General features: G+C 44.2%; 1 protein-coding gene across 1 annotated transcript in view; it reads right to left on the bottom strand.

The window, feature by feature from the left end:
• Nucleotides 1-19,687, bottom strand: part of MYO19 (myosin XIX) — a 59,775-nt gene that overhangs the window by 4,213 nt on the left and 35,875 nt on the right. Inside the window, exons 18-22 of the mRNA XM_081346579.1 lie at nt 16,519-16,589; nt 13,196-13,308; nt 7,372-7,538; nt 6,248-6,377; nt 5,655-5,740 (exon numbers count right to left, since the gene is read on the bottom strand). Of these exons, the coding sequence (XP_081202705.1) occupies nt 5,655-5,740; nt 6,248-6,377; nt 7,372-7,538; nt 13,196-13,308; nt 16,519-16,589 (567 nt within the window). The remainder of the gene's footprint in view (nt 1-5,654; nt 5,741-6,247; nt 6,378-7,371; nt 7,539-13,195; nt 13,309-16,518; nt 16,590-19,687) is intronic.

Raw genomic sequence — 19,687 nt, 5'->3', positions numbered from 1 at the left:
GGAAGAGTACGGACGGGACATCCCCAGTGACAAAACACGCATCCGAATTGTGCAATCTGCCCTGGACGGGACGGCCGCAGACTGGGTGGTGAACCTGCATGACTCCAACGCCCCAGAACTCAACGACTTCAACCGATTCATGTCATCCTTGAGGCGACGATTTGAGGACCCTTTGGCTGACCGGAAGGCCCGGGAGAGAATCAAGACGGTGAGGCAGGGCAGGAGAACAGTGGCCGAATATACCCAAGAATTCCGAGCCATCGCCAGCAAGCTGAACTGGCCAGAAGACATCCTCCTCAGCCATTTCAAAGACGGTCTAAACTACGACCTGTATGACACTTGCCTGCCTCGGGGAGACCCCTACCATCTCGATGACTGGTATGTCCTGGCAGAGGAAGTGGAAATAGACCTATTGAAAAGACAACGCAGAGGAAAACCATGGGGCCGCCCGCCACTCGAGCAAACACGTGAGGGGGAAAACCCACCGGCCACGGCTAAAAAATCAAAGGGATGTTTCAATTGCGGGAGAGAGGGCCACCGTGCTGCAGAATGTCGTTCGAAAGCCCCTCCACGCAAAACAGAGGCACCATCTTCCAAAAAGTCTCAAGGCAACCCAAAAGAATCTTCCATGAAGGGGACAGAGGCTGTAGAGTCCACAATTTCTGCCAAAACCTGGGATTGGACTCCGGCCTACACTGCAGGGGCGGTGGACACCTCGGAAGACAGCTCAGAGGGAGAACCTTTGGTAAGTGGACCTCTTCCACCCATACTTAAGACAGTAACTATATTAGCTTCCTCTGCACCAAAAGCAAATGAAATAAAAGCTTTGATAGACTCTGGCTGCATCCGCTGCCTCATCAGCCCAACACTGGTGGAGGAACTGAGCATCCCAGTGAGGAGGCTAAAACAACCAATCTCCTTCAGTCAATTAGACGGGTCTATAGCAGGCGGGGGACCAGCTACCCTAGCCACTCTACCACTCCACATGTCCCTGGGGTCCCATGAGGAAGACATAACATTTATAGTGGCCCCAGGCATGGCATGCCCAATGATTTTAGGACTGGAATGGCTGAAGAAATGGAACCCCGGGATAAACTGGAGGACTGCAGAACTCAACTTCCCAAAAGGGGAACAGGAAAACGTAAAACCCCCAAACACCCCCCCAACCCAGAGGGAGGAAAAAGCAGCAGTGGGGGAAGAGAAGGGGCTAACAGAGATACCGGAGGAATACAGGGACCTGGCTGAGGTTTTCAGTGAGGAAAGAGCAGATGAGCTCCCCCCCCCACCGCCCCACAGACTGCACCATAGAATTCAAACCTGGGGCAAAACTCCCAAAACCCAGGATGTATGCCATGAGCCCAAGGGAAATGGCAGAAATGGAAAGATTCATAAAGAAAAACTTAGAAAGAGGATTTATTGAGCCCGCCAAACCCAAAGTAGCCGCCCCGGTTCTGTTCAGGGAGAAGAAGGATGGTTCCTTTCGTTTGGTTGTAGATTACCGGAACCTAAATACAATTAGTGAATGTAATCTATACCCCCTTCCCCTAATGAAGGATATGCTATCCCACCTATCGAAAGGAAAGATCTTTACCAAACTAGACCTGAGGGAAGCATACTACCGTATTAGGATTAAGGAAGGAGACGAATGGAAAACTGCATTCAACTGCCCAATGGGGTGCTATCAATTCAAAGTATTGCCATTTGGACTGCAAGGGGCCCCCGCAGTCTTTATGCAATTAATTAATGACGTACTGAGAGAGCACCTATATAAGGGGGTCCTGGTTTACCTCGATGACATCCTTATCTTCACAGAAACCAAAGAGGAACATATCAAACTAGTCAGAGCAGTCCTGAAGAAATTGCGAGCTGCCCATTTATATGCTAAATTATCGAAATGTGAATTTCATAAGGAAAAAATCGACTACCTGGGATATCGCATATCCCCAGAGGGCATCGAAATGGACCCAGAGAAGGTCAGGGCAGTACTAGAGTGGGCACCCCCCCGCACACGGAAGCAATTGCAAAGTTTCCTGGGGTTTGCAAATTTCTACCGCCAATTCATCCCTGCATTTGGCCAAATAGCCATGCCCCTCACAAATTTGTTGAAAACGAAGGGGGGGTCACCCGTGAAACCCAGCCAGCCTCTGAAATGGTCAATGGAATGTCAAGCAGCATTTGAGAGGCTAAAGAGACTCTTTTCTGCGGAACCTGTACTTAAACACCCAGATCCCAACAAACCTTTTGTAATACAGGCAGATGCGAGCGACGTAGCAGTCGGAGCCGTATTACTACAAGAAAATGATGAGGGGGCGTTGCAACCTTGCGCATATACATCCAGGAAACTTACAGAAACTGAACAACGATGGCCAATATGGGAGAAGGAAGCATTCTCATTAAGGTGGTCATTATTAACTTGGCGTCAATTTTTGGAAGGAAATAAAATACCTTTCCAAGTCTGGACTGACCACAAAAATTTAGAAGCACTAAAAACGCCCAGGAAGCTCACTCCTAAGCAAGCCCGCTGGTCCCAACACTTTCACCGATTCAATTTCACTCTCAAACACTTACCGGGGGGAAAGAACTTCCTGGCAGATGCATTATCCCGCATGCCCCAATATAACAGCACAAGAGTTACTGACTTTAAACCACTTGTACCGGAACAACAACTGGCAGCACCAGTCACCACCAGGGCACAAGAAAAAATGAAACCGAAGGTAGATAGCCAAACTGGAATAGAATTCAGGAAATCTTTGGAAAGTGATGAATGGTTCCAGAAAAATAAACATGTGTGCACAATTAAAGATGGACTGCCGTGGGTGGGGGAGAAGCTATATATACCTGCCACACAGAGAATCAATTTCATGCAACTGTGCCATGATACAAAATCAGCAGGACACTTTGGCTTTGTAAAAACCTTACACTTAACTAAAAGGCAATTTTGGTGGCCATCTATGAAAAAGGACATAGAAAGCTATGTGGGTAGCTGTCAAATTTGCGCAATGGCCAAGAGGTTACAAGGGAAATCGCCAGGACTGTTACAACCAGTGGCGAATCCCTCAGCCCCATGGAAAGAAATAGCCATGGATTTTATTGTGGAACTACCAGAAAGCAACGGAAACACCGTTATCTGGACTGTTACTGATCTGTTCTCTAAGCAAGTCCATTTCATACCTTGCCCAAAAATTCCTACTGCAAAAACATTAGCAAAACTTTTTGTACAACATATTTACAGATTGCATGGAGCACCACTACGCATCATATCTGACAGGGGGGTGCAAATTACCTCAGCATTCTGGAAGGAATTTTTATCTCTGTTAGGAACCACCCAAGGACTGACATCTAGTCATCACCCTCAGGGTAATGGGCAAGCAGAAAAGGCTAACTCTGTACTTGAACAATATTTAAGATGTTATGTACATTTTCAGCAGAACAATTGGACAGACCTGCTGCCTTTCGCAGAAGTGGCATATAACAACGCAATTCACTCCAGCACAGGTTACACTCCTTTTCAAGTAGCCACAGGCCAGAGCTTCAACCCCATACCTGACCTAACCCCAAAAGAACCGGTAATTCCAGAACTAAAGGAATGGATTGCTCAGTTACAATACACCTGGCCTATTGTCAGAAAAGCATTAACAGAGGCTAGATTAGCACACAAGACACAGGCAGACAAGAAAAGATCTGATCCCACACCGTTCAAGGTGGGAGAGATGGTATATCTGTCTACAAAATACCTTAAGTCTCTCCAACCCTGTAAAAAACTAGGACCAAAATACATTGGACCTTTTCCAATTAAAAGAATCATAAACCCAGTAACAGTTGAATTAGAACTACCTAAAAATCTTAGACGAATACACCCAATCTTTCACTGCAGTCTAATAAAGAGAGAACAACAATCTCCCCTACGAACAAAAATTCCACCACCACCACCTCCCATCATGGTGGAAGGAGAACAACATTTCGAGGTGAAGGAAATTCTGGATTCCAGGAGACATCATGGAACAACTCAATATCTAGTGGCTTGGAAACACCTCCCCTCCTCAGAAAATGAATGGGTCAGCAAACACCACGTTAAAGCACCAAAGCTGCTTAAGAGATTTCATACAGAATATCCAAACAAACCGAGTTAACATTTACACATGTTATTTTTTCTTCTCTTTTCTTTTCTCCCCCTACAGATGGACACATCTTTCTTCTAAGGAGAGCGGACTGTCAGAATCCATTTATATCATATTCATAAATGGAATGTTTCAAACATTATCCCATGGATTCTGTCATCTCCCGAAGAGAAGAGGATAGATGTGTATTGAACTGGCAATAGGCATTTCAAAGGAAAGGAAAAGCCTTTTGAACTGGGGAAACAAAAGGGGGGGTTAGCATCTGGTTTTTGTCACGGTAGACAGCAATAAACAAAAGGGTCCTAACTTCCTCTTTCCCACGAGATGGATGATACGAGAGGAAGGATGGGGGGACTGACCAAATGGGGATTAAGGGGGGTTAAACCGGGAACTCTTTATAAGGGTTTACATCGTGGAAATATTAAGCCCTGTCTCATTTCCTACAACCGAGCACGTCATAGTAAAGATTTCTTTTGGACTAAAATCCTGACTCCAAGAGTTTTTGTCTTCCTAAGACGTGGTTTGGGGTGGGTCCTGACACCTTGGCTTATACTTTGTGAGAGTTTGAGAGCAACGCATGCACCCTTCAGGTCATCTGTTAGTCTGTTTCTGATGTCAGATTTGATATAATTCAAAGCTGAAAACAGCACGTTCGCTCCGGAGGCTTGTTTTGGCTAGGAAGGGGCTTAAAAAATGGCTTTTTCTGCGAAAACAGCCAAAGAGCGAGGTCCGCGTGCCCACAGTGAGGGCTCAGAGTGCCCCCCCGGCACGCGTGCCATAGGTTCGCCACCACTGGGACTCTAAACAATACAGTATTTTGTCCCATGGGAACCAAGGTCATTGCTGCCTGATGATGTTTGGCTGGCTGAACCTTCCGTTAGAAAGCCCACTGAAGTATTTTATTGGGGGAACCTAGTTGATTACATAGCGCTGGGGTGGGGAGTTCAACTTTGTAACATTGTTAACATCTGGGAGGGAACTCCAGACTTTGGTTTCATTTTTGACTGTGCCAATACTTTGTAGCCAATAAACATGTTCTCTAAGGAAACCTTTTGCCTTGGACTTCTGCTTTTACTGGTCTCATCTATCGGAGCCATGACAGGAAGATTTATTTCTCTTCTGGATTAAATAATCTGGAAGCAGTACAGCTGCATAATCTCAAGCGTGCGACCATTAAAAAAAAAGAGAGAGATTACAGGTAGTCCTTGACTTATAATCACTCATTTAGTGACCATTTGAAGTTGCAACAGTGCAATTCTTTATGATGCTGTTTGCATCATTTTTAGGAAAGCTCTGTCAATGCCTCTACCCAACCTCTTTATAGACTCTTCACCAACATGCTTTAATTCATTTGCAGTCATAAGGACTAGAAACTCTTGAAAAACACTTTAAAAAAAACACCCTTGCTTGGGTCTTTGCCCAGAACTGCAGCATGCACCTCCTTTTGTTTCCAGTTTTCAAAAAAAAAAAAAAAAGAAAAAAAGAAAAGTCCTGGATAATTATTTTTTTTTACCTTGTCAAACTTGTTTCTCTTACCTTCCATTTCTTCCAGGCCTGTTTTATAATCCTAACAGCTTTACGTAACTTCTGGAAATGTTTCCTAGTTAGCCACTGGCGAACAGCTACCAAAAGAGAGAGGGGGAAAAAAAGTGCTAGAGCAATCTTTCTCAACCTTGGCAACTTTTAAGACTCATGAACTTCAACTCCCAGAATTCCCCAGTCAGTTATGCTGACTGGGATTTGAAATTCCACACAACTTGAAGTTGCCTCAAGTTGAAAACCGCTGTGCTAGTGGGACACAAATAGCAACTCTTTTATACGAGGACAAATGGCTCTCTCTGACTTTCTTGGGACTTGGGAAAATAACAGAATAACACAGTTGGAAGGGACCTTGGAGGTCGTCTAGTCCAACCCCCTGCTCAAGCAGGAAATCCAGTATCGTTTCAGACAAACGGTTGTCTGGTCTCTTCTTAAAAACCTCCAGTGTTTTTAAGACTTTCCAATTGGTCCCTTTAATTTGAAATGTCAGGGATTGAACCTGCAAAGCAAACCTTTCACTCTGAGCTCTCTCTCAAAGGACATGTAGAAATTCTTCCAGACCTCTCAGTATATAAGCTTTCCCCCCTCACCTGATTGGATGATGGTTGCAGACCATCTCTGCCTGGCCATTTTCTTCCTCCTAAACCTTCTCCAACAGCATTGGATGCAGTACGCTTTCTCGGATAAGATAGAAGCCCTTTGGAATTCGAGAAGCTCTAACTATGAAAAAGAATGCAAAAAAAAAAAAAAGATTTTCTTGTTGGACCTGGGTGTAGCCAAAACAAATTCCTACACACATACTGTCAGAGCATGCACAGTCTTATTGCACTGAGGTAACATAGGAGTAAATACAGTAAACAGTGGTTTGTATTAAATGGTGGCTTATATTACACCGTATCTACAATATACACTAGAAATAAAATACATACACGTGGTGAAACAGCAAACGTAGAGCAGGAAATGGACAAGAGAAACACAGCAGCAAAAAGCCTTCCCTTTTATACTCAGACTCTTAAAGGGATACACACACCTGCTGAGTCATTCCTATTATTGCATCATCCACCTTATATTGCATTACATCATTACATAAGCTCTTTAGCTTTTAAATTATTATCCTGACACATACACACATACAACCTTATTTTTCCCCAGAGTCAACAATTAATCAGTGGAACAACCTGCCTCCAGAAGCTGGAGGTTTTTAAGAAGAGACTGGACAGCCATTTGTCTGAAATGATATAGAGTTTCCTGCCTGAGCAGGGGGTTGTACTAGAGGACCTCCAAGTTCCCTTCCAACATCATCATCATCATCATCATCATCATCATCATCATTATTATTATTATTATTATTATTATTATTATTATTATTATTATTATTATTATTATTATTATTTATTATTATTAGTCAAAGCTACATGCTCAGGGCTAAACTTCATCCTCCTTTTTTTGGTTTACAAAACAGTTATGCCAATCAAGATGATTTTGTTTTGTTTTTTCCACATTCAAGGCAGGTGGAGACGAGGAAGAATGGGAAGACCTGAACCTAAGTTACCAAAGTGCTTTGCCTCCATCTCCCAGTCCTGTGTTTCATGTATCCTCATGAGGGCTAGAAACCTTCGATGTTACAAAATTCTATCTTGCCAAAAAATAACCATGACTCCACCCCTGGCCAACATTTTCCTTTCCTTTCCAAAACTCGCTGGATGCTTCTTACCATGGAGCTGGTCAAAAATATTTTGGTCTTGCCGCAAAACATTGATAGTGATTTGGTTTCTCCAGGTTTGACAGAAGAATTACTGGGTTTCACTTGCTGAAGGATATCTTGGACATTAGCCTGCAAAATGTCACATGCTTCTTTTACAGGAGGGGTCCCCGATTTGTCTGTTTAAAAGAATTTTAAAAAATCAGGAAAATGTTGTAAAATATTAGCAGTCACTGTGGGCCAAACTACATGGGCTTGTACCTAACAAGTACTAAATAAAACAGGACTAATTAAAATGACTTGGAAATGGCAAAGCAGATGATGCTCTGAGATTTAAATATACACACTCTTTCCCCTCCGGCATAGAATGGGTGCAGCGTTTATGGATTCTGTCTTCTTTACTGAATCTACAAGTAGTCCTTGACTTATGGCTGGTTGCATAGTGACTGCTCAAAGTTACAACAGATGCCGAAAAAGGGACTTATGACCTGGATTCAAAGTTACAATAGTTCTTCCCCCCCCCCCATTATCATGTGACCATATATTGGCCATTCGCAGCATCTTGTAATCACGTCATCATAATTTATGATCCCCCCCCCTGAAACTGCCACTCACGACCATGGCATTTTATTTATGACAGGTGCCAACATGATAGTAAAACCATGTGTGACCTGCTTAACAACTGTCATGACTTGCAAGAGTAATTGCAGGCTCAGTTACCCACAACACTCCTTAGTTCTGTGAGCTAGAGTAGAGTAGAGTAGAGCAGAATAGAGTAGAGTAGAATAAAGTAGAGTAGAGTAGAATAAGAACAGAATAGAGTAGAATAAAGTAGAGTAGAATAAGAGTAGAATAGAGTAGAACAGAGTAGAGTAGAATAGAGTAGAATAAGAACAGAACAGTAGAATAGAGTAGATTAGAGTAGAGTAGAACAGAACAGGAGTAGAGTAGAATAAGAACAGAATAGAGTAGAATAGAGTAGAGCAGAGTAGAGTAAAATAGAGTAGAATAAGAACAGAATAGAGTAGAGTAGAGTAGAGTAGAGTAGAGTAGAGTAGACTAGACTAGACTAGGAGTAGAGTAGAACGGAGCAGAGCAGAATAAGAACAGAGTAGAGTAGAATAGAATAGAGTAGAATAAAGTAGAGTAGAATAAGAACAGAGTAGAGTAGAATTAGAATAGAATGGAACAGAGTAGAGTAGAACAGAACAGAATAGAACAGAGTAGAATAAAATAGAACAGAACAGAATAGAATAGTATAGAGCAGAGTAGAATAGAATAAAGTAGAGTAGAATAAGAGTAGAGTAGAGTAGAGTAGAGTAGAGTAGAGTAGAGTAGAGGAATAGAATAGAATAGAATAGAATAGAATAGAATAGAATAGAATAGAATAGAATAGAATAGAATAGAATAGAATAGAAAATAGAGTAGAAAAGAATAGTTGGGTAGAGTAGAATAGAACAGAATAGGAGTAGAGTGGAGTAAGAGTAGAATAAGAATAGAGTAGAGTAGAGCAGAGTAGAGTAGAATAGAATACCTTTATTGTCATTGTGTATCTCATAACAAAACTGAGTGCTATCCACAGTGCACACTACACACCAGTAAAAACCACAAATAATATACATACATCCTTCACATACATGCATCCTCCGCTACGTTGAGAGAATGGCCCTCTTAGAGCTCCACGGCTGAGTTAGAAAATCAGCCTTCCAATCTTGCTGAGATTACACCTTCCATCGTGAGTGACCACCAGTCATGTTGGATGGGCAATGAGAATCCCAACATCTGTAGAATAGGTTCCCCCTACCATACATGGACAGAAGAACTATGGAATACCCACCAACCTCCCCTCCTCTCCTGTTTTCTCTCATCGTTGCTTTCTACCCAACCAGACTTGGAAGTGGCCCTTGGGTTTGGCTGGAGCTTGCAACACACCACACAACGTCCCCTCCTGTTTGAATGGGTGCTACCAACCCATGTAGTTTGGCCCGTGGCACGGAAGTTCTAATCTAAGCTTACCTCTACCAGCCAGCCTTGTTTTGCTAAAGGAAGGAGAGAAGGGTGAAGCGTGTTGCTTGGAGAGAGAGAGAGAGACAGAGGCTGCCGTAGAGAGAAGCAAGTTTGGTCAAGAGTGGAAGAAGAATCCAAGGAGAACTAGGAAAATCAAAAAGAGAACCAAAACCCAAAGCGAAAAGTTGGAATGATAGCGGGCAATTCATTCGATTCGCTGACGACAAAAGCATACCAAAACTAAATCAAACGCTCAATAATCCTTCCCAAATTAGTACGTTCGGGGCTTATTTTTCTAAAAAAAATGGTGATAAATGAGATCTACGTCCCTACCAAAAGGGACCACTGATTTATTTGTAAGTGTAATTCTTCAAGTGGCCATCTGTGAAGTCATACATATTTGGCTATATTTTTCCAGAGGTTAGATTTTTTTTTTAACCAGAAACCTACTCTGCTTGTATTGCATACATGCTACTAGATGGATAGGGCCTGTGCTATTCTTCTGAACCTTGAAATTTAAAAGGGTGAATTTACAGATAACTCCAAGGATAAGACAGCAAGGGGAAAGCACTGGTTCTTCATCATGGTTTCTGATTTACATATCCAGGTGATTACTCTGTCCATTATCTGGAGGCAAGTAGATGCTATCAGGCAGAGGTCCCCAACTCTTGGTCCATGGACTAGTACCCAACCCTGCCCTGTTGGGAATTGGGCCGTCCAAGCCACAGGTGAGTGTGCAAAGCTCCATTTGTGCAAGGAGCAGGCGTGCACGTGAAACCATTCCCCCCCACCACATACACACACACACACACACACCAGTCCAGAGAACTGGAAAGGCTGGGGATGACTGCTATAAGGAAACAGAAGATAGAGCTTTTCCTGAAGCAAGTTTACTCTGGGCATGAAAGTCAGCATTGTAGATGTTTGCATTTCAGGACCCACTTAATACAATGATGGGGGATATAGTTCAGAAAAGCTAGTTTCTTACAATTAAGAAAGAGAGGCAGCGTGGGGTTGGGGTTAAGGCACCAGGTTCGAAATCAGGAGACCATGAGTTCTAGTCCTGCTTTAAGCATTCTTGGCCCAGTCACTCTCTCTCTCAGCTCTAGGAATGAGGCAATGGCAAATCTCTTCTGAAAAATGTTGCCATGAAAACTGCAGGGAGACCTAGCCAGGCATTTGGCAGGAGTCAAGACTGCCTAGCCCAGGGGTAGGCAACCTTGGCTCTTTTATGACTCGTGGACTTCAACTCCCAGAATTCCTGAGCCGGCATGGCTCAGCTTAGAAACCTCTCCCTTTCGCCTCAGCATGGCTGGCTCAGGAATTCTGGGAGTTGAAGTCCACGAGTCATAAAAGAGCCAAGCTTGCCTACCCCTGGCCTAGACCAAGAACAAAAACCCGGAAAGTGCTACAGCCCTCATAAAATGTCCCCAAATGAAAATCTGGAAAGGTTGCATCATGACAGAATATCCACAATCCATTTGGTGAAGCTCTGCAAGAAGATCTCTCCTTCTACAGCTCCAGGACTTTATGCCAGCCTTTCTCAGCCTGAGCAACTTTTTAAGCTGTGCGTATTTCAACTCCCAGAATTCCTCAGCCAGCCAGGAGATTTCTGAGACTTAAAGGTGCACACAGATTAAAATTTCCAACACTGCTCTATACCAGGGGTGTCAAACTGCCGGTCCATGGGCCGGATGCATCATGCCGAAACCGCGCCCACCCCAGCTCCGGGAATGGGGAAAAAGTCGCGATATGTCGCAACACATCACATGACGTGGCGAGTTTGACACCCCTGCTCTATGCTAACAACCCAATCGTGATACATATGCTGAAACTGTTTCGTGTTAAGTTGGAATTTTCACTCCTGAAACGTTCTCTGGATTGTTGTTGTTGTAAAGTTGTGAAGTTGTGTCCGACCCATCGCGACCCCATTGACGTTTCTCCAGGCCTTCCTGTCCTCTACCATCTTCTGGAGTCCATTTAACTCACGCCTACTGCTTCAGTGACTCCATCCAGCCACCTCATCTTCTGTCGTCCCCTTCTTCTCTTGCCCTCAACCTTTCCCAGCATTAGGCTCTTCTCCAGGGAGTCCTTCGTTCTCATTAGGTGGCCAAAGTATTTGAGTTTCCACTTCAGGATCTGGCCTTCTAAAGAGCAGTCAGGGTTGATCTTCTCTAGGACTGACCGGTTTGATCGCCTTGCAGTCCAAGGGACTCGCAGGAATCTTCTCCAGCACCACAGTTCAAAGGCCTCAGTTCTTTGGCGCTCAGCCTTTCTTACGGTCCAACTTTCACTGCCATACATTGCAACTGGGAAAACCATGGCCTTGACTATACGCCATGGCCTTGACTATCTCTGGATAGATTAACTGATTATGTGCCATTTAGTCCAGGGGTCCCCAACTCCCGGTCCGTGGACCAATACCAGGCCGTGGCATGCCAGCAACTGGTCCACACAAACAAGTAAAGCCGCATTTGCAGGATGCAGGCAGCACACAAAACCATGCACCCTCTGGTCCATGGAAAAAACTTTCTCCAAGGAACCGGTCTCTGGTGCCCAAAAGGTTGGGGACCTCTGATTTAGTCAATATCAATTCTTATCAACTATATGGGTAGATTTTCTCCATGATAATCTCTGAGTTGTCTGTGAGTTTTTAGGTCTTCTGATGGTACAGCTTTTTATAATTAAGGACTGCCATAAGTATATAAAGCATGCAAATGCAACCATTCCTTACTTATTCACTGAATTGGTCGAATAGTTGAAAAAGAATTTTAATAAACTATTAATGGATCAGAGAACTCGAAAGAATATACTATCCCTACGATGAATGGAAAAAATTTAAGAGTAATGGGAAATTTTGCACCTAGGAACATGTTGTACTTCTAATATTTTTGCATATAAACAGGAATGTTTTGCAAAATGTAAGCCAACTCACCCTGCAGCTCAATCCCGTATATACTATGACTTCTACAATCTGCAAATTCACAAATTTTTCAGAAAATTCAAAAGGAAAGGCAGGAATGTAAAGAGCAAAGAAAGTGAACAAAACATTAAAAAAAGGAACAGAAGCTTAAAGGCCTTGAATACCCCAAGCTAATAAAGTCAATTAGTATTAGAGATAATCCATGCTATTACCAGAAGATGCAACCTTAAAGAACTTACCATGTAAAAAGGTTAAGGCCTTTTGGATAAAAGTTTGGTGGAACATGCAGAAGATTTTTAAACAGAGGATAAAGTTTTGTCCGCAACTTTTTTTGTTGGGAATAATTACAGATGCTACAGTTGTGGACACTAAGTTGATGTTGAATTTAATTACGGCAGCAAGACTCTTGATAGGTCAGTATTGGAAGAAAGAGGAATTGCCGTCTATAGAAGAGTGGACTTTAAAGGTTTCCGACCTGGCAGAGATGGCGAAGATTTCGGCCTATTTGCAAGATTACTTGCAGGAACGCTATATTATGGAATGGAGAAAATGGATTGAGTTTATCCAGAATAAGTATAGGGTTAAGAAGTTTTATGTAGCATTTGAATAAGTCTTCTTTCTTTTTTCTTCTTTTTTTTTCTTTTAGTTTTTTTTTATATATATATTTAATATTACTAAGGTTTGTTTTATCCTATATAAGCTAGAGAGTGATGGATTTTAGAGCTTATAGTTGTTAGTATATGATTGTTTATGATTGGTTTTCTTTTATATATACCTTGTATTTAGCTCTGGGAAGTCGGGGGGGGGAGGGGGGGAGGGGGGAGAGGTAGGGGGGGAGGGTGAAGGGAGGGGGAGGGGGGGGTTTAAAGAAAAATTGTATGTTAAAACTTTTCAATAAGAACTTACCATTCCCTGCATCAGGCAAAAAGCCATTTTCTTGACTGGATGTGCCTTTCAGATTTTGTTTCTTTAATTTCTTCAGCAGCCCATAACGTTCTAAAAAGCTTCCGAAAGAAATCCTGTCAGGAAAACAGTAAAGGGGGGGGGGGGAATTGATCTGATGCACAACCCAATACTGTATACTTCTATACCAGGGGTAGGCAACCTTGGCTCTTTTATGACTCATGGACTTCAACTCCCAGAATTCCTGAGCCGGCATGGCTCAGCATGGAAACCTCTCCCTTTCTTCTCAGCATGGCTGGCTCAGGAATTCTGGGAGTTGAAGTCCACGAGTCATAAAAGTGCCAAGGTTGCCTACCCCTGTTCTATACAAAGAGTCCTCAATTTACTGCCATAGCCAAGTCTGGAATGGTAATAAGTCATGTCAGAATGTTAAATAGGTCACCAGGTGACGATGCCCGATTTTATGACCCTTTTTCTGATAGTTGTTAAGTGAATCCATTGTCAGGAGTGTGTGGGGGGGTTTGCCAGAAACCAGAAGCGAACGCTGGTTTCAGGCAACAAATGTAAATCATGATGACGGTGGGACAGTGCAGGTGACCATCAATGCAGGCCAGTTGCCAAACACCCCGAATGTGATCACGTGGCCAGAGGGGGGAAAGGGAGAAAAAAGTCAGAATTTGAAATCCTGGTTTTAATTAGCCTTGCAAAGGTGCGTCATAACTTCAAACAGTTCCTAAATGACTGGTTATAAGTCAAGAACTACCTGTATACAGGTAGTCCTTGACTTACGACCACAATTGAGCCCCAAATTTCCATTGCTAAGCAAGGCAGTTATGGGTTTTGCCCCATTTTATGACCTTTTTTGCCACAACCATTAAGTGAACCATGTGGTCATCAAAGCAGCCACATGATTCCTCCCCATTGACTTTGCTTGCTGAAAGCCAGTTGGGAACGTTGATAACAACAACAACAACAACAGAGTTGGAAGGGACCTTGGAGGTCTTCTAGTCCAACCCCCTGCTCAGGCAGGAAACCCTATCCTATTTCAGACAAATGGCTGTCCAGTCTCTTCTTAAAAACTTCCAGTGTTGGAGCATTCACAGCTTCTGGAGGAAGGTTGTTCCACTGATTGCCCTCACTGGCAGGAAATTTCTCCTTAGTTCTAGGTTCAATGACCTCTGGACAGGGCAACTGTCATACATACTTGCCAATTGTCAAGCACCCAAATTTTGATCCCATAACTGAGAGGATGCTGCAACAATCGTGTGAAAAAACGGTTGTAAGTCACTTTTTTCAGCGCCATTGTAACTTTGAACGGTCACTAAATGAACCCTTGTACGTTGAGGACTTTGAAACTCAAATACTTCGGCCACCTAATGAGAAGGAAGGACTCACTGGAGAAGAGCCAAATGCTGGGAAAGGTTGAGGGGAAGAGAAGAAGGGGACGAGAGAGAACGAGGTGGCTGGATGGAGTCACTGAAGCAGTAGGCGTGAGCTTAAATGGACTCCAGAAGATGGTAGAAGACAGGAAGGCCTGGAGGAACGTTGTCCATAGGGTCGCGATGGGTCGGACAAAACTTCACAGCTAACAACAACAACAAAGTTGAGGACTAGCCGTATGCAACTGATATGTCCAACAGATGTAATTAAATGAATTGCAGAAGCATAACTTTCTCTTTTACTTTCTTGCTCTCCACCCTCACCCCCGCCACTCCTATACCCCACCCCCACCCCCATTCCTCAGCTACCCCTTTGCATCTGGCTCTGATTAAAGATGGGCCTTTCCAGGTCCTCCTAAAAGAAATAATTCTCACAGCCCTGAGAAATGTGGCATTTATGAAGGACCTGGCTATGATAAAAGGGAGATGCATAGGGGTAGTTATTACTACATTCGATCTATTTTAACAATGAGTGTATCCTTGGGCAATGAGTGATTCAAAATCAAAGAATCTGTCAACCTAGCTGCTTTAACTAGTTCTATTTCTAAAGTTCAGGATGTTGCAAATGGGACCCGCAGGCTTGAGAGAATCCCAAAAATTTGCAGAAGTACAAAATAGTACATACTTAGAAAAATTACCAGTAATAAACTAACAGCTTTCTTTGACGCTATCAGGAATGTTGCTGTTGCTGTTAACTGCAGTCATGACCGACCCATCGTGACCCCATGGACAACGTTCCTCCAGGCGTTGTCCTCTACCATCTTCTGGAGTCCATTGAAGCTCACGCCTACTGCTTCAGTGACTCCATCCAGCCACCTCATTCTCTGTCGTCCCCTTCTTCTCTTGCCCTCAATCTTTCCCAGCATGAGGCTCTTCTCCAGTGAGTCCTTCCTTCTCAATAGGTGGCCAAAGTATTTGAGTTTCCACTTCAGGATCTGGCCTTCTAAAGAGCAGTCAGGGTTGATCTCCTCTAGGACTGACTGGTTTGATTGCCTTGCAGTCCAAGGGACTCGCAGGAGTCTTCTCCAGCACCACAGTTCAAAGGCCTCAGTTCTTTGGCGCTCGGCCTTTCTTATGGTCCAACTTTCACAGCCATACATTGCAACTGGGAAGACCATAGCCTTGACTATACGCACTTTTGTTGGCAGGGTGATGTCTCTGCTTTTTAGTGTGCTGTCTAGATTTGCCATGGCTTTCCTCCCGAGGAGCAAGCGTCTTTTAATTTCTTGGCTACAGTCCCCATCTGTGGTGATCTTGGAGCCCAGGAAAATAAAATCTGTCACTACCTCCATTTCTTCCCCATCTATTTGCCAGGAATTGAGAGGGCCGGATGCCATGATCTTGGTTTTCTTAATGTTAAGTTTCAAGCCAACTTTTGCACTCTCCTCCTTCACCCGCAACAAGAGGCTCTTTAGTTCTTCTTCACTTTCTGCCATTAGATATTCCATCAGGAATATCCACTGAAACTTACTGTATGTTACGTTAGTAATGTAGCCAAACGGCCACATTAATCCTGGGGTTAATTTGGATATAAACAAAAGCCCTCTAGTGTAAAATGAAACCCAATGACCCAACCTGCAAATAACAAATAAATACCTTAAGAGCAGAAAGGTGCTGGAAACTTTGTACAGCTATGGTGTGGGTTGGGCTTGCAGTAAAATTTATTTTTTTTTAAAAAAAAGAAGAGAGAGAGGGAGGCATCCTCACCCACCACCCACAACCCAACAGGTGATGTTTGGGAATGAGACGACCAATAATTAAGCACATAAATCATGTATTATCTCATTTCCAAATGTGATCAGGGCAAGGAGAGAACAATGCAGGAAAAACGCAAGCCGGGGTAATCACAGATGAGGAAAGAAAAGCAAACTCTGGCGTTAGCTTTACCTAACTGGAAACCCAGCTGCACTGATGTGGACACTTTCTACAATGCCGCACGCCTCCAGCTGATTCAGCACCTGGAAGAAAAAGAGGCTTTGAAGAACGCATTGCCTGAAGAATTGAGATAAGTTAACCTTTATTGTCATTTTTTACTACGGGCACAATGGCACGCATCAAAAATGAAATTTAGTTGCCGGCTCTCAAAGTAAAACACATACATGACACACACCTAAAACATGCTACATGCAACACATGTACAGACTCACACCCCTGCATATACATAACAATAAAATATTAAATACTGTCCCATCTTGAATATATAACGGAAGGAGGAAGCCTGAGCGTTCACAAGGTTAATGCTGTATGGAATGAAACTATGGCTGAATCTGGATGTTCTGCTACGGATACCACGAAGCCCCCTCCCCTCCCAGAAGGGAACAAGGAAAACAGGTCATGGAGAGGATGTGTAGCGTCCCAGACAATTATCCGGACCCTGCTCAAGCAACGCTTCTGTGCCATGTGCTGGATGGGAGGGAGGGAACTGACAAGGATCTTTTCAGCCGTCCTCACCACTCTCTGCACCGCCTTCCTGTCTGAAGCAGGGATGCTTCCAAACCAGACTGATGCTGTACGACAGGATGCTCTGAGTGATTGCAAACCTTTTAGAGACCGAGTGCCCAAACTGCAACCCAAAACCCACTTATGTATCGTCGGGTGCCGGGTGGGCGTGGCCCATTGGGTGGGCGTGGCTGTGGTGGTAACAGCAGACTGGGTGGGACTAAAAAGTTCAATCAATCAATTCCAACTTTGCGAGATCTTTTTTTTTCCCTGCTAGAAGTTGAAATTGATTGATTGAACCTTTTTTTTTTTTTGCACACAGCGGCAGAGGCCTAAAGCGAATTTTTTTTATAAAACCCAGCCAAAGGACTGGGATTGGGGCGATGGCGCGCGTGCCCACAGAGAGGGCTCTGCGTGCCCCCCTGTGGCACCCGTGCCATAGGTTCGCCACCACAGAATCATCCCTCTGTAGAAAGTGGTCAGAGAGGGCTTCACAGATAATAGGGTCTGAGAAAGGGCCATAAAGACAACCAGTAGCGTAGAGACTACGCTTCTACAGAGGGAAACTGAAAGACCTGGATAGGTTTGACCTAGATTAAAAATTGACCAGCAGGTGATCGGATGAATAGCTGAAAGGAGCCCACAAGAAGAAGGTCAAGACAGATTAGGCTAGACCAGACTAGAATGTAAAATGGCAGAGTTGGAAGGGACCTTAGAGGTCTTCTAGCCCAACCCCCTGCTCAGGCAGGAAACCCTCTACCATTTCAGACAAGTGGCTCTCCAGTCTCTTTTTGAAACCTTCTAGCGATGGAGCATCCACAACTTCTGAAGGCAAGCCGTTCCACTGATTCAACTCTTCTGATTTCTCCTTCATTCCAGGCTGCTTCTCTCCTTGATTCGTGGAGCGCTTAAATTTGGATTCCGATTCTGAGCCTTAATGCTCCCTTCCAACTGTATTACTGGAGAGTTAGGTAGCTATTAACATTACCTCTGACACATGCTAAAACAAGAGATTCACTTTATAAAAGGTTGATCCAGGAAAGAGTTGGTGGTATCAAAAAACCCCAACAGACTGTTTATAAATATTCCTGGGATAAATGGGGTTATGCCTTAATTTTGAAAGAACGAACAAACTTAAGGAAAGGACTCCGTAATGTAGAAGATATCTGACATCGATAGAACAGAATATTTGTAGCTCAGGGTTGAACTCTGGGGATCCTTGGTTGTCTCTGAGCTTAATCACTTTCTTGCAGACATTTCGTTACCAAACTAGCTAACATCATCAGTACTAGAATGCTCTCCCCACTTCTGCTATTACCAAGTGACGGCTTAAAAGTCTTCCTTCTTTTATAAATTAGTTGTTGCAACCCTTAATGGCTGTGGTAACAACTGCTAGGTTAGTAAGGTAAAGGTAAAGGCTCCCCCGCACGTGCGTGCTAGTCGTTTCCGACTCTAGGGGCCGATGCTCATCTCCGTTTCAAAGCCGAAGAGCCAGCGCTTGTCCGAGGACGTCTCCGTGGTCATGTGGCCAGCACGACTAGATGCCAAAGGCACATGGAACGCTGTTACCTTTCCCACCGTAGTGGTCCCTATTTTTCTACTTGCATTTTTATGTGCTTTCGAACTGCTAGGTTGGCAGAAGCTGGGACGAGTAACAGGCGCTCACTCTGTTACGCGGCACTCGGGATTCAACCCGCCAAACTGCCGACCTTCTGATCGACAAGCTCAGCGTCCTAACCCACTGAGCCACCGTGTCCCTATGCTAGGTTAGTAACCTATAGTAAAAAAAGATTACTTGGGTTCAGGCTTTCTCCAATGAGACTTGCCTGGCATCACCTGGATGAGCCTTCAGCACCAGACAGAGTTGACGTATTTCCTTATACATTTTAATATCAGCATCTTAAATTTCTGGGTGGTTTAAAAGCTTCTTATATTACTGTTTCTGCTCATAAGCTTTTATGGAGTACAATTTTAACTACCGTTTCAGGTTTCAAAAAACCCCATGGTGATTCATAATATCCTGTAAGGCAGCGATGGAGAACCTTTTAGAGACCGAGTGCCCAAACTGCAACCCAAAACCCACTTATTTATTGCAAAGTGCCAGGGCCGCATCAGCATTGTGGTGCCCTCGGGGGGGGGGGGGAAGGTAGGGAGATGCCTCTGAATGACGCCTCTGGCATACAAAAGCTGGGCCGCGCAAAAATGGGCCACCATGCTGCAAGGTGCAAAAATGGCTGCCGCGGGGGTGCAAATACAAGGTGCTGCACCACACAAGAACGGGGCAGGGCTAGTATCACGCAGGCCCTAGCCCCACCCCTTTTCCAGCGTGTGTGTGCTTGCGGCCCCATGCGTGCATGCACGCATGTAAAATGCTTCCCCCTCCCTTTTCTTCCAGTCCACCAGTTGACAGTGGTTGGTGACCTCTGCTCTACCACTTCTACTCGAGCTTGTTAGTCGGACGCTTCACCTCCTTTGTGCTGGGTGGGGCTCCTGCGGCAGTGGTGGCCTGATGGACCTGCTGCTGGCGGCGGTACGCGTGCCAACAGAGAGGGCTCTGAGTGCCGCCTCTGGCACGCGTGCCATAGGTTTGCCACCACTGTTGTCAGGTGTCCTGGGG

This window comes from Vipera berus (genome assembly GCF_964194415.1).
Source record: "Vipera berus genome assembly, chromosome: 1".
Lineage (NCBI taxonomy): Eukaryota > Metazoa > Chordata > Lepidosauria > Squamata > Viperidae > Vipera > Vipera berus.
This window is presented reverse-complemented; position numbering and strand designations above follow the sequence as displayed.